The 12673-nt window shown below is 42.7% G+C and overlaps 1 protein-coding gene across 5 annotated transcripts in view; it reads left to right on the top strand.

The window, feature by feature from the left end:
* The window catches only part of CTPS2 (CTP synthase 2), a 106374-nt gene that overhangs the window by 60181 nt on the left and 33520 nt on the right, over window positions 1–12673 (top strand). For all 5 annotated transcript variants that reach the window (XM_045472922.1, XM_045472920.1, XM_045472919.1 and 2 more), the window contains one exon: window positions 8442–8538. In XM_045472922.1, the coding sequence (XP_045328878.1) occupies window positions 8442–8538 (97 nt within the window). The remainder of the gene's footprint in view (window positions 1–8441; window positions 8539–12673) is intronic.

Here is a 12673-nt window from a genome sequence, read left to right as displayed (position 1 = left end):
AATTATTAATGGTTTTTGAAACCCAAGCTTGAGACTGCATGAACCTCATAATTAAGGGCAAGATCCAATAAATGGCCACCTTAACAGTTGCTTCATGGTTCAGAGTCCCAAGCGTAAACTTGGATTTTTTCCCCCCCTTACATTGTATTTTCCCTCCAATGTGGCGTTACTGTATTTGCTGAGTGTTCACATTTTGGAAAGCTTAACTATGGAGAGTTGTATATTTTTCAATTTGGCTGCATATTTAGGCTCGAAAAAGTAACTTTCTTCATATGCAGAAAAAAATGCTATCGTGGGTGGTCAATACTATATAGTCTAAGAAATTGCAGCATTGCTGTGGAAGTCCCTGTGGTGTTTTGTACAGATTAGGTCCTTAAATACTTGAACAACTGAATGAATGAATGGACAGAAGTATCACTGAGAAGCAGACTTCAGAAACAAGGAGAAGATACACAATAATTTGTGGTTTTATTTGGCAAAGCAAGGTTACCAAGTCGCATGATCATTTTTCAACTCTTCTATTATTTATTGGTCTCGTATCTGCTTTTTTTTCTCATTACTCCTTTCCTTACCATATATACAAAGTTTTTTTTTTTTTTTTTTAATCAAAGCACAGTTGACACGCAATTTTACATTAGTTTCAGGTGTATAACTATTTTTCCCCCAATATATTTTGTTAATCATTCTAAAAACTTGTGAAAATACTTGACTTACTTTTATTCAGTTGGAAATACTTCAAACTTGTGGAACTGCCAGGATTTAAAATTGGAGACTAAATTTATTTCTACTGGAAAGCGTTCTATGAAAGAACAAGGACGTTTCCAAAGGGCATTAATCTAATACTGATTGTAACTTGCAATCCAGGGTTTCAGGTTGACTTTAAGAGTCCTCATCAGGTTTTAAATACTTGCACACTTCCACGCTTGTATAATTTTCTCTGACCCTTCATCATATCATGTATAAATTGAGCATTGAGCTATTGGACTGTATTTTTCTCTGACACTTTTCAGTTCTAAACTTCTAGGGCCTTATTTACCTTGGAGAACAAATGTGAAATCTTACAGTTTCTTAAGAACTTCCCAGCAGTCCTGAGCATTTATCACTCCATGTGCCTTCACTGTCCTTGTAGATGTTATTCTTGCTTTTATTACAGATTCTTTGACTTTGGTACCCACTGGTATTGAATATATATGAACTCACTTCTTGGAGTAAAGATAAGCATTTTGGTTTTAGTTGTAAGATTTTCTGCAAAAATATTCTGATTTTGGCAATGCATTTTAATGAAGATTTTAGAGAATTTCTAGTGTTTTTATGCTTATGCTCTGTTTTACTTGGGAGGAAGTCAGCTTTTGTTGAACAATCACAGCAAAAAAAATATCTTTTTCTTCCAATAACTTAAAAAAATATTTCAAATCTACAGAAAAGCTGCAAGAGTGGTCAGTGAACACCCAACCTACCTTTTGCCCAGATTCATTTGAGAATCAGTTGCAGACCGGTTTCTCCTCTAAATACTTCAGCAATCTTGTCTCATAAGGACAAGGAGATTCTTCTACACAACCACAATGCCATTATCACAGGCCAAATTCAAATCTCTCCAAATGTGGTAAAAACATCTTAAATCATCGGTTTTCTTAAATTACCGCCTGTGAGCTAAAATCAACACGGCGATTGTCATATTTCTTGAGTCCATATCAAAGAAATGATTTTAATAACTATATGATATACAACTATATAATTTTAATAACTGCATATTATATGACAGATATATGTTATGTATAGCACATGGCATATGTTGTATATATAGGGTGTGTGCATATGAAATTAACCCTAAAAGAGACATTTGGAACGGTGTTGGTTAACAGTCTTTCAGGCTACGCATCTATAGTTTCAAGGGAGGACTTCTGATTAACAGAGGCCCAGTGCTGGGATGCCTGGCTGGCTCAGTCGGTAAAGCATGCAACTCTTGATCTCAGGGTTATGGGTTTGAGCCCCACGTTGGGTGTGGAGATTACTTAAAAATAAAATCTTTAAAAAAATAATAAGCGAGGCCCAATGCTGTTTGTTGTCAGAACTTATGCTTGTAGTAAACACTAACAGAACTTGAAAAACAACCCATAGGTCTGAAATGTTCACTTGTTCCGCTCTGCCAGGCCCATCTCTCGTCCCTTATGTTTCTCTTTACCTGTGTTCTCAAGTGTGAGGATAAACCCGCAGTGAGAAACATGAAATCCGCCACTAGATATTCTCATGAAACATTAACTAAAAATACATGGAGACGGGCGATAAACACAGGGTGTGTTCAAAAGAGTGCATTTTGAAACTAGAGAAGGGGAAAAAATGACAAGGCACAAGATTGGTAATGGAAAAATGGAGAGGCAAAGGTTATTTATCACCTCACCATTCAATTGCTTGATCTTTGGACAGACTTAAGTGTTTCCTAGGGATGCCAAGAGTAACTTATTTTAAAAGCCCCTGTACCATAGGCTTCCTTAGCTGTGTTATTTGACTCGAAGCCCACAGCAGGTAGTGCCTCAAAAAGCACCTCTGGGAGGAGAGTCAGTGTCAGGCCCTGCAAAACAAAATGGGCAGGCAGTTCTATCCTGGGTTCATGTTGTCTTTGATCCTGAGGTTTTGAAAAGAGTCTGACCAGCAAAGAACAGCTTTGCCTCGCCAGCCTACTTGGTGCACTGCCGCAGAGTTCACGTTCTTTTCCACTTCCGACCTTTGCCTGGGCCCTGCGTCTCCCCGGTTTGGGGCCCGCCTGTGCTGAGGTCACAGAGGCCTCCTGATCACATAGCCCACACTTAGCGAGGGCTGGTCCTTCCTGTGGCTGAGTGCTGCCCTTGGCCGACCCTGGCCCTTTACCTTGATCAATCCTCACAGCACCCCCGTGAACTGGATACCACTGTTACCTGCAGTCTCCAGAGACGTTCAAGGACCAGCTAAAGGTCGCAGCACTGGGCAGTACTAGAGCTGGGATTCTGGCCCAGGCCGAGGCTGCCCCCTCAGCCGCCGTGCTGCCTGCCCCCCTCAGGAGGAGGGCTTCTGTGAGGAGAGCTGGTCAACGTTAGCGTGAGGCCCAGAGGCAGGACTTATGTGTTATGTTCACACCTGAAGGTATAAGAATGTTTTCTTTCTGATGGAAGTAACACAGGCCTTCTTTTACTGGTGGAAAATGAGTTGAAAACACTGGAAAATATAAACGTATTTATGGGACTGCTCCGTGCCTTCACCCTGGTGGATTCCATCGTCCCGTTGCTGGTGATGAGGCAGGCTGGGGAGACAGACAGGGCAATGTAACAGTCCTGCATTGGGTTAGAGGTGTGCTTGGGCTCAGGGGTGCCCTGCTTCAGAGCGGGGCACTGTTCCTCCCCTCCCCTATGCTGAAACCATCCATCTGCGGCTCAGGACCGAGACCCTTCCATTGCTCTTAGGCTGCCCACTAGCCCCTTCGTCTGCTCTGCTCGTTTCTGATAGAAATCCAGGGAGATTTCACTGTGGAGCCATCAGTTGGAATCTGACACTGTGTTGGACTCTGCTGGAGACAGAGAAGAAGCTCCAGTCCTTGTGCTTGATGAGCCCACCCTTTAGCCTATGAGAGGAGGCAGGTAAGGAAATGATGGAGGAGGCTAAGGTTGTATACAACGAAGGACCGTATTAGTATCCTATGGCTACTGTAACAAATTACCGCAAACTTAGTGGCTTAAAACAACACAATTAAACCCCCCCCCCCCCCAAAAAAAAAAAAAAAGCCCCACAGGTTGTTTTCTTACAGTTCTGGACAAGTATAAAGTGGGTAGGCAGGCAGGGCTGCCATTCCTTCTGGAAACTCTAGGGGAGGATCTGTTTCTTTGCCTTTCCAGCTTCTAGAGGTTGCCTGCTCATGGTGCCTTCTTCCATCTTCAAAGCCGGCAATGTAGCGTATTCCAGTCTCTCTCTCTCTTTTCTCTCTGACCGCCACTGTCATCTATCTCCTCTGATTCTGACCCTCCTGCCTCTCTTTTATAAAGACCCTGTTGTTACATCGGACCCACCCAGGTAATCCAGGACAGCCTTGCCGTCTCAAGAGGCTTAATATACGCATGTCTGCAAAGTCTCTTTTGCCACGTATTATTTATTTGGTAGGGTTAGCATAATAACATGGCGTTAATCATGGGTCAGTAAGGAGAACTGGAGGGTGCCCGAAAGCATGGGCCCATGTGGAATGGGGGGGGGGGGCAAGGCATTTTAGGAAAAGTAATGAAGAGGTGATATAGGTGTAGAGCAGTGGTGGGAGGGGAGCAGAGGAGCCATCAGCGATGAACCTGTCCATCCAAGGTAGAAACCACAGGTTAGGACGCTTTGGGGAGAGCTTAGCCAGACTGGGTTCCCGAGTGAGGTGGGACCTGAGTGCCACGTGCAGAAGAGTATAGATTTGAACATCACTTTGTTCGTACTTTGTGCACAACTTGAACATGAGTCATCAAGAATCGAAATCAGAAGCAGGCTTGAAAAAAAAAATGATCAGGAAAAACTAATGGACGGGAGGAAGGGAATGGGTTGGGGAAATCCTTGTAAAGAATACTTGCGGAATATAGTAGAAAGTCTGAGAAAAATCACTGTGTGTTGCCTGAGAGACTGGAAACAGCTGGCTTGGGAGAGTAGGCTCCTTCAGCGTCCCCATATGAAATGTCCAAAGGCAAGGGACGTAAGGGAAACTGACCTAACCAGGGCTCTGTTGGGTCAGTCAGTGTGTACTACCTCGTATGCTGGAATTTCATCTTTGATAAGAGACCGTAACTTCCCTAGACTCTGTTGTTAAGGCATCTGGGACGCATGAACCCAGTCTTGAACCCATTACACTTTTATCGTGGGCTGCGGAAACTTCGGTAAAGGTTAATCAGGGCTGTATTTATCCTTATGTGGTACTTTTACATCTAAAGCTTTATCACCACCGATATTCGTTACTTATTGATCCTTTTTTATTTTTCTTATGCTATATGGCTGGCTCAGTTCCAAGAAAGGACAGCTCTGTAGTGGGGATCAGACAACAGCCAGTATTTCGGCAAAATCAGAGCAGGCCAAGGCAGTCCTTTTGCAGTGGAAGAGGCATTTTCCTCTTAGATGCAAATGTAGGGTATTTTGGAAATGTTGGGATTAAAACTAACGCATATTTGAGTTTGTTTTTTTTTTAACTACTCCAGTCACGATAAAGGATATGTTTTGAAACTGATGTCTCTCAGGCTTTTTGTGGAGGGAAATACCAGGCACAGAGACGTTTTCCCGAATTTTGTTGCTGAATCAGGCTGCTTATAACCCAAGAGGCAGTCCTACTGGCAACTTTTGAGCTCATCGGAGGCGACTGTAACTGAAGGCAGCTGGTTGGGCCTGGCTTGTCCAGAACTGCGGTGTATTCTCTACCCTCCCCAACCTTCCCCTTGGTGTGTTTGGATTCCACTGGCTTGCGCCTGGCTTCCATCAGAAGACTGAGTGTCTGATGAGAATCCCCAGATGTGGCCTTCTGAGCCAGCCCAGAGACAACGGAGACTCCCCTGTCAGTTCTTGCTGTGCTTTTCTCCTTTCACTGCCGTGCGGGGCATCGTTCACCATTGGAAAGCTACTTCCACCTGCACCCCCATCTTTTCTCTAACCTCTTCTGTGCCTTCTCCTCTGGTTTCTGTGCTAGCGTGTTTTAATCAGAGGATCGCTGTGGCTGCTGTACCTTGGGATTTCTTTCTGTGCCATCATGTTCGGAGACGGTTGTAGTTATTGCTTCTGAAAACAGCAGGGATAATGTGAACTAACACCCTAGTGGAAGGTCTAAATGATAGATTGCACTGTTTGGGCTTTAAATTTGTATTTTCATTAAAAATAATACCACATACAAAGTTTTAAAAGCCAACTCGTTCCAAAAGGCCTATAATGAAAATATTCAGTAATCCTTACCCCCTCTCTGCCACCCTCAAGTCTTCCAGCTGGTTCTCCTGATATTTACCTCCAAGCTTTTATTATTTTATTATTTTTATGTATGTATGTATTTAAGTAAACTCTACCCCCAACGTGGGGCTCAAACTCAAGACCTCAAGATCAAGAGTCATGTGCTCTACCAACTGAGCCACCTGGGTGCCCCTACCCCCATGTTTTTAAATAATATTCTTATATTGCTCTGTTAGGGATTTCCAGACTTCCCTTTACGTTGGAGGAGTATTTAACACTCTTAGGCAGCCCCTGTGCCCACTGCATTTTTCTTTTGGAGATATGATGTGGTCTTGTGTCTGTCAAGATCATCTCAAGTAAGCAGTAAGGCAGGTTTCCTGTTCTCAGGTGGGTCATTTGACTTTTCTCAGTGGTGCATGGCGGAACATTTCTTGAAAACCAAACATGCCAGTAACTACACAAACTACGTTAAAAGACTCTTCCTGGGCTGAAGAACCCAATACAGGAAGTAAGAGTGGATCGAACAACCAGAATACACCTCTAAGAAGCGGGGGTGGGGGGCGTTAGGGGGGTCATCGCTGTGCTCTTCCTACATGGTTCAGGTTGTCTTGAACTGCAGTGAAAATTGAGGCTGTGGTGGGTAGCGCAATCTTATCTGCCTTTTCCTAGAAAATACATAAGGGGCTGGGCATTTATAAGCAGCTCAGCTTTGAGAACTGGAACCTAATGCCCTCTCTCACCTCACTCCAGTAATACTTAATCTAGCCATAAATAGCCAACCAGAGAAGATAGGAAAGAGATGTCAAGGTCTAGAGCACTTCAGAACTGAGCACTCCATCCAACAAGGGGAGTAATCAAGTTTTTTTCTCCACCCCTTCCCCTCGGTGACTCTTGGAGTGCACTTGGGACGCAGGGTTCAGATGGCTCGGAAAGTTCTGGGGCGCTGATAAGATCATACAAGTTCTGGGAAAATTTTTACCTCAGGAAATTCTAGTTGTCCAGGTTTTCTATAGAGCACTACATGGCATTTAATGTGTGTGGGGGGAAACTGAAAGGTTTTATGAGAGGGAAACCTGAGCAGTTTCATCAGAACACGTTAACTTGCCCGACTGTAGTCTGTTCTAACAGCTTGACAAAACAATAGATGAAACAAAACCACGAGATCGTAGCGAACAGAACGGAAACAACAGAGCAATGACTAACAAGAACAGGCTTTTCGTAAAAATCATGTTTTGGAATTTCTATGAAGTAATCATAAAGATAAATCTGAAATTATTTGGTCTGAGTTCATTCATTTATTCATTCATGCATGCATTCATTCAGTATATACCATGCGCCAGTCCCATATATGCAAGGGGCCGGGAATGCAATGTAAGGAGAGAGAGCACTGCCCCAGCCCTCAAGGCTGTATAGTCTCACAGGCAAAGCACTCTACAGACATGAACAAGGGAAGTGCAGGGTTGGGGAGGGCAGAGATGGGGGTCCTCACTAGGCTATGGTGCCTGAGAATATAAACTCCTGTAGGAGTTCATGTTGGATAGTTGAGCTAAGGTCTCAAGGTTGAGGATGGTTTCATTTAGGAAAAGAGGGTAGGGGAATGGGAGATGTTCTGGGCAGAGGAAACAGCATGTGCAGAGTTCTCATGGCAGGAGGGAAGAAGATGCACTGGAGGAAATGGAGGAGGCCACCATGACCAGAGCTCAGGGTGTGAGGGGAAGGTCATGGGACATGGGGCTGGAGGGCGAGGCTGCACTGATATCATGCAGTCAAGGACTTCAAGCAGGAGAAATACCACAACTGCTTTGCCTGTAGTGTGCAGGGTGGACTGGGGTCACGTGAATGCGGAGCTCTGGCTATAGCTTGGGTTGAGGGGCTGTGGTTTGGGTGATGGTTGGAGCCATGGATGGATGCAGGAAGTCTGGAAGGGGGTAAATTGATAGGACTTGACAAATGAGAGATGAGTCATGAGGAAGAGGGAGAGATCCAGGGTGGTGCTGAAATTTATGACACAGAGAATGTGCTAGAATGGATGACATTATCTTTTTTTTTTTTTTTTTTTAAGGAATCCTAAGGTTTTCTAGAAAAAAAGTCTTTTTGGTGTACTTCTCCATAAGGATGGACAGATTTGCTTATGGAGAATCTTTAGGGAATGAAATGGGCAGTGGGGGGGGGGGGGATGCGAATACCAAAGTGAGTGGCCCTAGAAGTCCAGAACTTGAAGTGTGAACATTGCTTGGAATTGACGTCTTGAGTAATGACAGATGGAAGGTCATAAAGAAGGTCCTGACACATTTTGTACAAGTGATTTGAATGAAAGATTAGAACAGAGATGAAAAGGAAGCCTACTGTGAGGAGTGTGTAAAGCATGGCTGTATTTGAATAAGAAAATTGGAAGGAATGATCAGGTTTTATTGTCTAGGGAACATCCTTACCCAACCAATGATTGTTACTTTAAAAGTAAAGCTTGAAATTTGGGAAATTACATTTGTATAAATGGCAAAACCGGACTTGTTTTGTTTTCTAAGGTGATTGATATGCCCGAACACAACCCTGGCAATTTGGGAGGAACAATGAGACTGGGAATCAGAAGAACTGTTTTCAAAACTGAAAATTCAATATTAAGTAAGTGTCTACGATCGTTTGTTCTCTCAGAGGTCGGGGCGGGTGGTTCGCGTGGCTCTGTGCAGACACAGCCGCAGTCAGAGTCCTCTGGAGCCCACGCTGCCCCTTCCACCTCTCCAGCTTCCCTTCCAGTAGCTCCAGGTGCTGTGACTCTTTATCCCACCTGTCCCATTTGCCTTTGCTGCTCCTCCTGCTTTCCCCCTAGTCTCCCCGGAAGGCTTGGTAGAAAGCCTGTGAAGGCCCCTTCTTATTTGACCGCCACGACACCGGGCCCAACGGGCTGCTCTGTGATTTACCGATGCTCCTGGAGATGACCTTGCACGGGGAGAGCCCTGATTCACCCACTTCTTTCCAAGCCACAGTTTTCTCCACTACAATGAAACCAGCTAGCTCCCTGTTTACTTCTTTGATGTCTGACTGGTGTCAGCCACTAATTTACAAACTTCTTAAGGAGTAGAGCAATTAAGTCTGAGAAGTATATTTCTCTGTTCCCCCAGCAGCTTTAGGTCGGGGAGAGGAAAACATGATGTGGCTTGCCATCTGATATTTGCTCATCTTTCACTCCCGATAAGGTTACTCTAATTTCTGTGGAACTTATTTTCATAGATTAACACATTATATGAGACTAACATAAAGCAAGAAAAACCCCAGAGCCCTGAATTCAGTTTAATAAAGACATCTTGAGTGCCTACTCTGTGCCATATGCACTGTGCTAGATTCTGCAGATACAGTAGTGCCCAGGACAAATATCAGCCCTGTCCTCCCCCAGGGCCTCAAAACAAGTGGAAAGAGTGTCATGAAAGGGAACATGAAAGGTGCTGAAAGGGCCGGAAGCAGGGGAAGGGAACCCAGGTATCTTGGGTGTCCAGCATCATTCCCATGAAGTTATAAGCATATCTTAGAAAAATGACCTCTTAACGAAGAATAAGACCAGAAATATGAGTTTCTCCTTTATGGATGATAAACAGCTTCTTTTAATTTTTTTAAGTTTATTTATTTATTTGGGGGGGGAGGGGCACGGAGAGAGGGAGAGAGAGACTCCTAATCTGCACTGACACAGGACTTGATCCCATGAACCCATGAGATCATGATCTGAGCCGAAATTAAGAGCCCCGCACTTAACCGACTGAGCCACCCAGGTGCCCAGTGATAAACAGCTTCTAAGGAATATAAAGCTTCCCAGTAAGAATGAAATTTAAAAAAGAAAAGTTTCAAGGCACATTTCTTTACTCTCTCTGGATAAGAAACCATTGTTCTCTAAGTGACTTTTTTCTTTAAGAATATAAGAATTTTTTTCTCTCTGTGGATATTAGTAGTGATTCTTCAGCTTTCAAATGTTTTCAAATACTTTGAAACTTTGTTCAAATAATTGCCTAAGAGACAAAAAATGGTTAGTGAGAAAGTTAATGTTTTAAAATTGTATCTGTTTTATGTAAAAGATTCATTGCTAATTGTACTAAGCTTCTAAAAAAGAGCATTGTCTTCAAAATATTTTAAATTTTGATCTGTCTTGATAGAAATAAGACTGATTTAGGATTTGTTTTTCTTTATAGTAGGCATAAAAGTAATGTCGATGATTTTTATGAGTCTTGAATACAACAAAGCTTTACAAAAGTAATGGGCTGACTAGAGAACAAAAATCCTTGCTTTTATTTTAAAAAAAAATTTTTTTTTTCAACGTTTATTTATTTTTGGGACAGAGAGAGACAGAGCATGAACGGGGGAGGGGCAGAGAGAGAGGGAGACACAGAATCGGAAACAGGCTCCAGGCTCTGAGCCATCAGCCCAGAGCCTGACGCGGGGCTTGAACTCACGGACCGCGAGATAGTGACCTGGCTGAAGTCGGACGCTTAACCGACTGAGCCACCCAGGCGCCCCGAAAAATCCTTGCTTTTAATTAATATCTTTTGCCTACTTTGAAAAAAAATTGTAATAGCTTTATTGAGATATAATTTACATACCATACAATTCAACTACTAAAAGTATGTAGTTCACTGTTTTTTATTATATTCACAGAGTTGTACAACTACCACGACAGTCAATTTCTGAACATCTTTGTCACTTCAAAAAGAATCCCTGTTTCCTTTTAGCTATGACCGGCCCCCCTCAGTCCTAAGCAACCATTAATCTACTGTCTCTACAGATTTGCCTGTTAGGAACACTTCATATAAGTGGAACCATATGATATATGATATTTGTGTTTGGCTTATTTCATTTAGCATAATGTTTTAAGGTATATGTACATTGTAGCACGTATCAGCAGTTCATTCTTTTTTAGGGCTGAACACTATTTCATTGTATGGTTAGACTACATTTTGTTGATATGTTCATCAGTTGATGGACATTTGGGTTGTTTCCGTGCCTGCCTTAATTTTTTTTTAAAAGTCTATTTTATTTATTTTGGAAGAGGGAGAGAGAGAGCGCAAGAGCAGGGGAGGGGCACAGAGAGAAAGGGAGAGAGAATCCCAGGGAGGTTCTCACTGTCAGCGCAGAGCTGGACGCAGGGCTCAAACTCATCAACCATGAGATCATGACCTGAGCCGAAATCAAGAGTCCAACGCTTAACTGACTGAGCCACCCAGGCGCCCCAGGCCTGCCCTTAAATTTAAACTGTGCTTCATAGTTTGCAAATGTCATATGAGTGTGTGAACCTGTGAGCCTCAGGATGCATAAGGTTTTGCCCTTGCACTTGTGTCGTGTTGGAGATGAGAGATACCAATACGACCACTGGCCATGGCTGTATTGAGTGTCATAAAAATATAAAAACAGGGGCGCCTGGGTGGCGCAGTCGGTTAAGCGTCCGACTTCAGCCAGGTCACGATCTCACGGTCTGTGAGTTCGAGCCCCGCGTCGGGCTCTGGGCTGATGGCTCAGAGCCTGGAGCCTGTTTCCGATTCTGTGTCTCCCTCTCTCTCTGCCCCTCCCCCGTTCATGCTCTGTCTCTCTCTGTCCCAAAAATAAATAAACGTTGAAAAAAAAAATTAAAAAAAATATATATATAAAAACAAATAGCACCATAGTATCTTGTGGATTTCTTCCCCCTAGTTGGCGTATTTCTTTTGCAGCATTTTTTCTCTAGTCAGCCCATTACTTTTGTAAGGCTCCCCCCACAGCCCCCTCATCAGCATATTTCTGCAAAATGGAACAAAATACATTTGCTTACATTGCTTCTGAAAATAATTTATAGTTTTGATGGAAAGCATTTGATGCTATTCATTCATTATTTAAATTTGATTTATGGGCCTGTGATTGCAGTGCTCTGGGTTGAATGGAAAAACAGAAAAGTAAAGGTTTATTTTTGTTGTTGTTTTTTTTTTTGTTTTTTTTTTGTTTATTTTTTTTGTTTTTTTTTTTAGTAAAAGAGAATACTTTGGAATAGGACCAAAGCCTAAAGATATTGGTGGACACAAAGGCTGGATTACTAAAGTGATTCTGATTTTTATATTCATCAGGAACAAATTCCTTTTTTTTCTTAGAGTCCTTAGTTCCCTAAGGTTCATGAAAACTAGGAATTTGATTTTTCTTTTTTCTTTTTTTTAACCACTTTATTGAGGCATGATTGACATACAAACAGCTATACATATTTCATGTATGCAGCGAGATGAGTTGAATTTGAGTTTTTGGAAGTGGAGACTATAGGTATAAATTGATTTGGACCAAAGTACTGCTAATCATCATTTGCTCTATTTGTAAGAATTGTGTTCCCAGAGGCTCACTCCTGTCCTGCGTTCTGTATGTGTGTGTTGTCCTTATCTACAAAGGCTTTTGCTTATTAAAGGACTAATGACAGTGTGGGGGGAAATTATCAAAGCTGGTTCAAAGGTCTTCACAAACAAGATATTTTTCTAGACTGCATTTCTCTAACACTTCACCTAAGTATTAATTGCATATTCATGACCTTTTCTTTTCTTTAAATGTTTATTTATCCTGAGAGAGAGAGAGCATGTGCAAGCAGGGGAGGAACAGAGGGAGAGGGAGAGAGAGAATCCTAAGCAGGCTCTATGCTGTCAGCACTGAGCCCAATGTGGAGATCGAACCCATGAATCGTGAGATGATGATCTGAGCTGAAATCAAGAGTCAGATGCTTAACTGACTGAGCCACCCAGGTGCCCCTGTTTCATTTCTTATTTCTAAA

This window comes from Leopardus geoffroyi, chromosome X, assembly GCF_018350155.1.
Source record: "Leopardus geoffroyi isolate Oge1 chromosome X, O.geoffroyi_Oge1_pat1.0, whole genome shotgun sequence".
In the NCBI taxonomy this organism is placed as follows: Eukaryota; Metazoa; Chordata; class Mammalia; order Carnivora; family Felidae; genus Leopardus; species Leopardus geoffroyi.
Note: the sequence above shows the minus strand (reverse complement) of the source record. Positions and strands in the feature narration are given on the sequence as shown.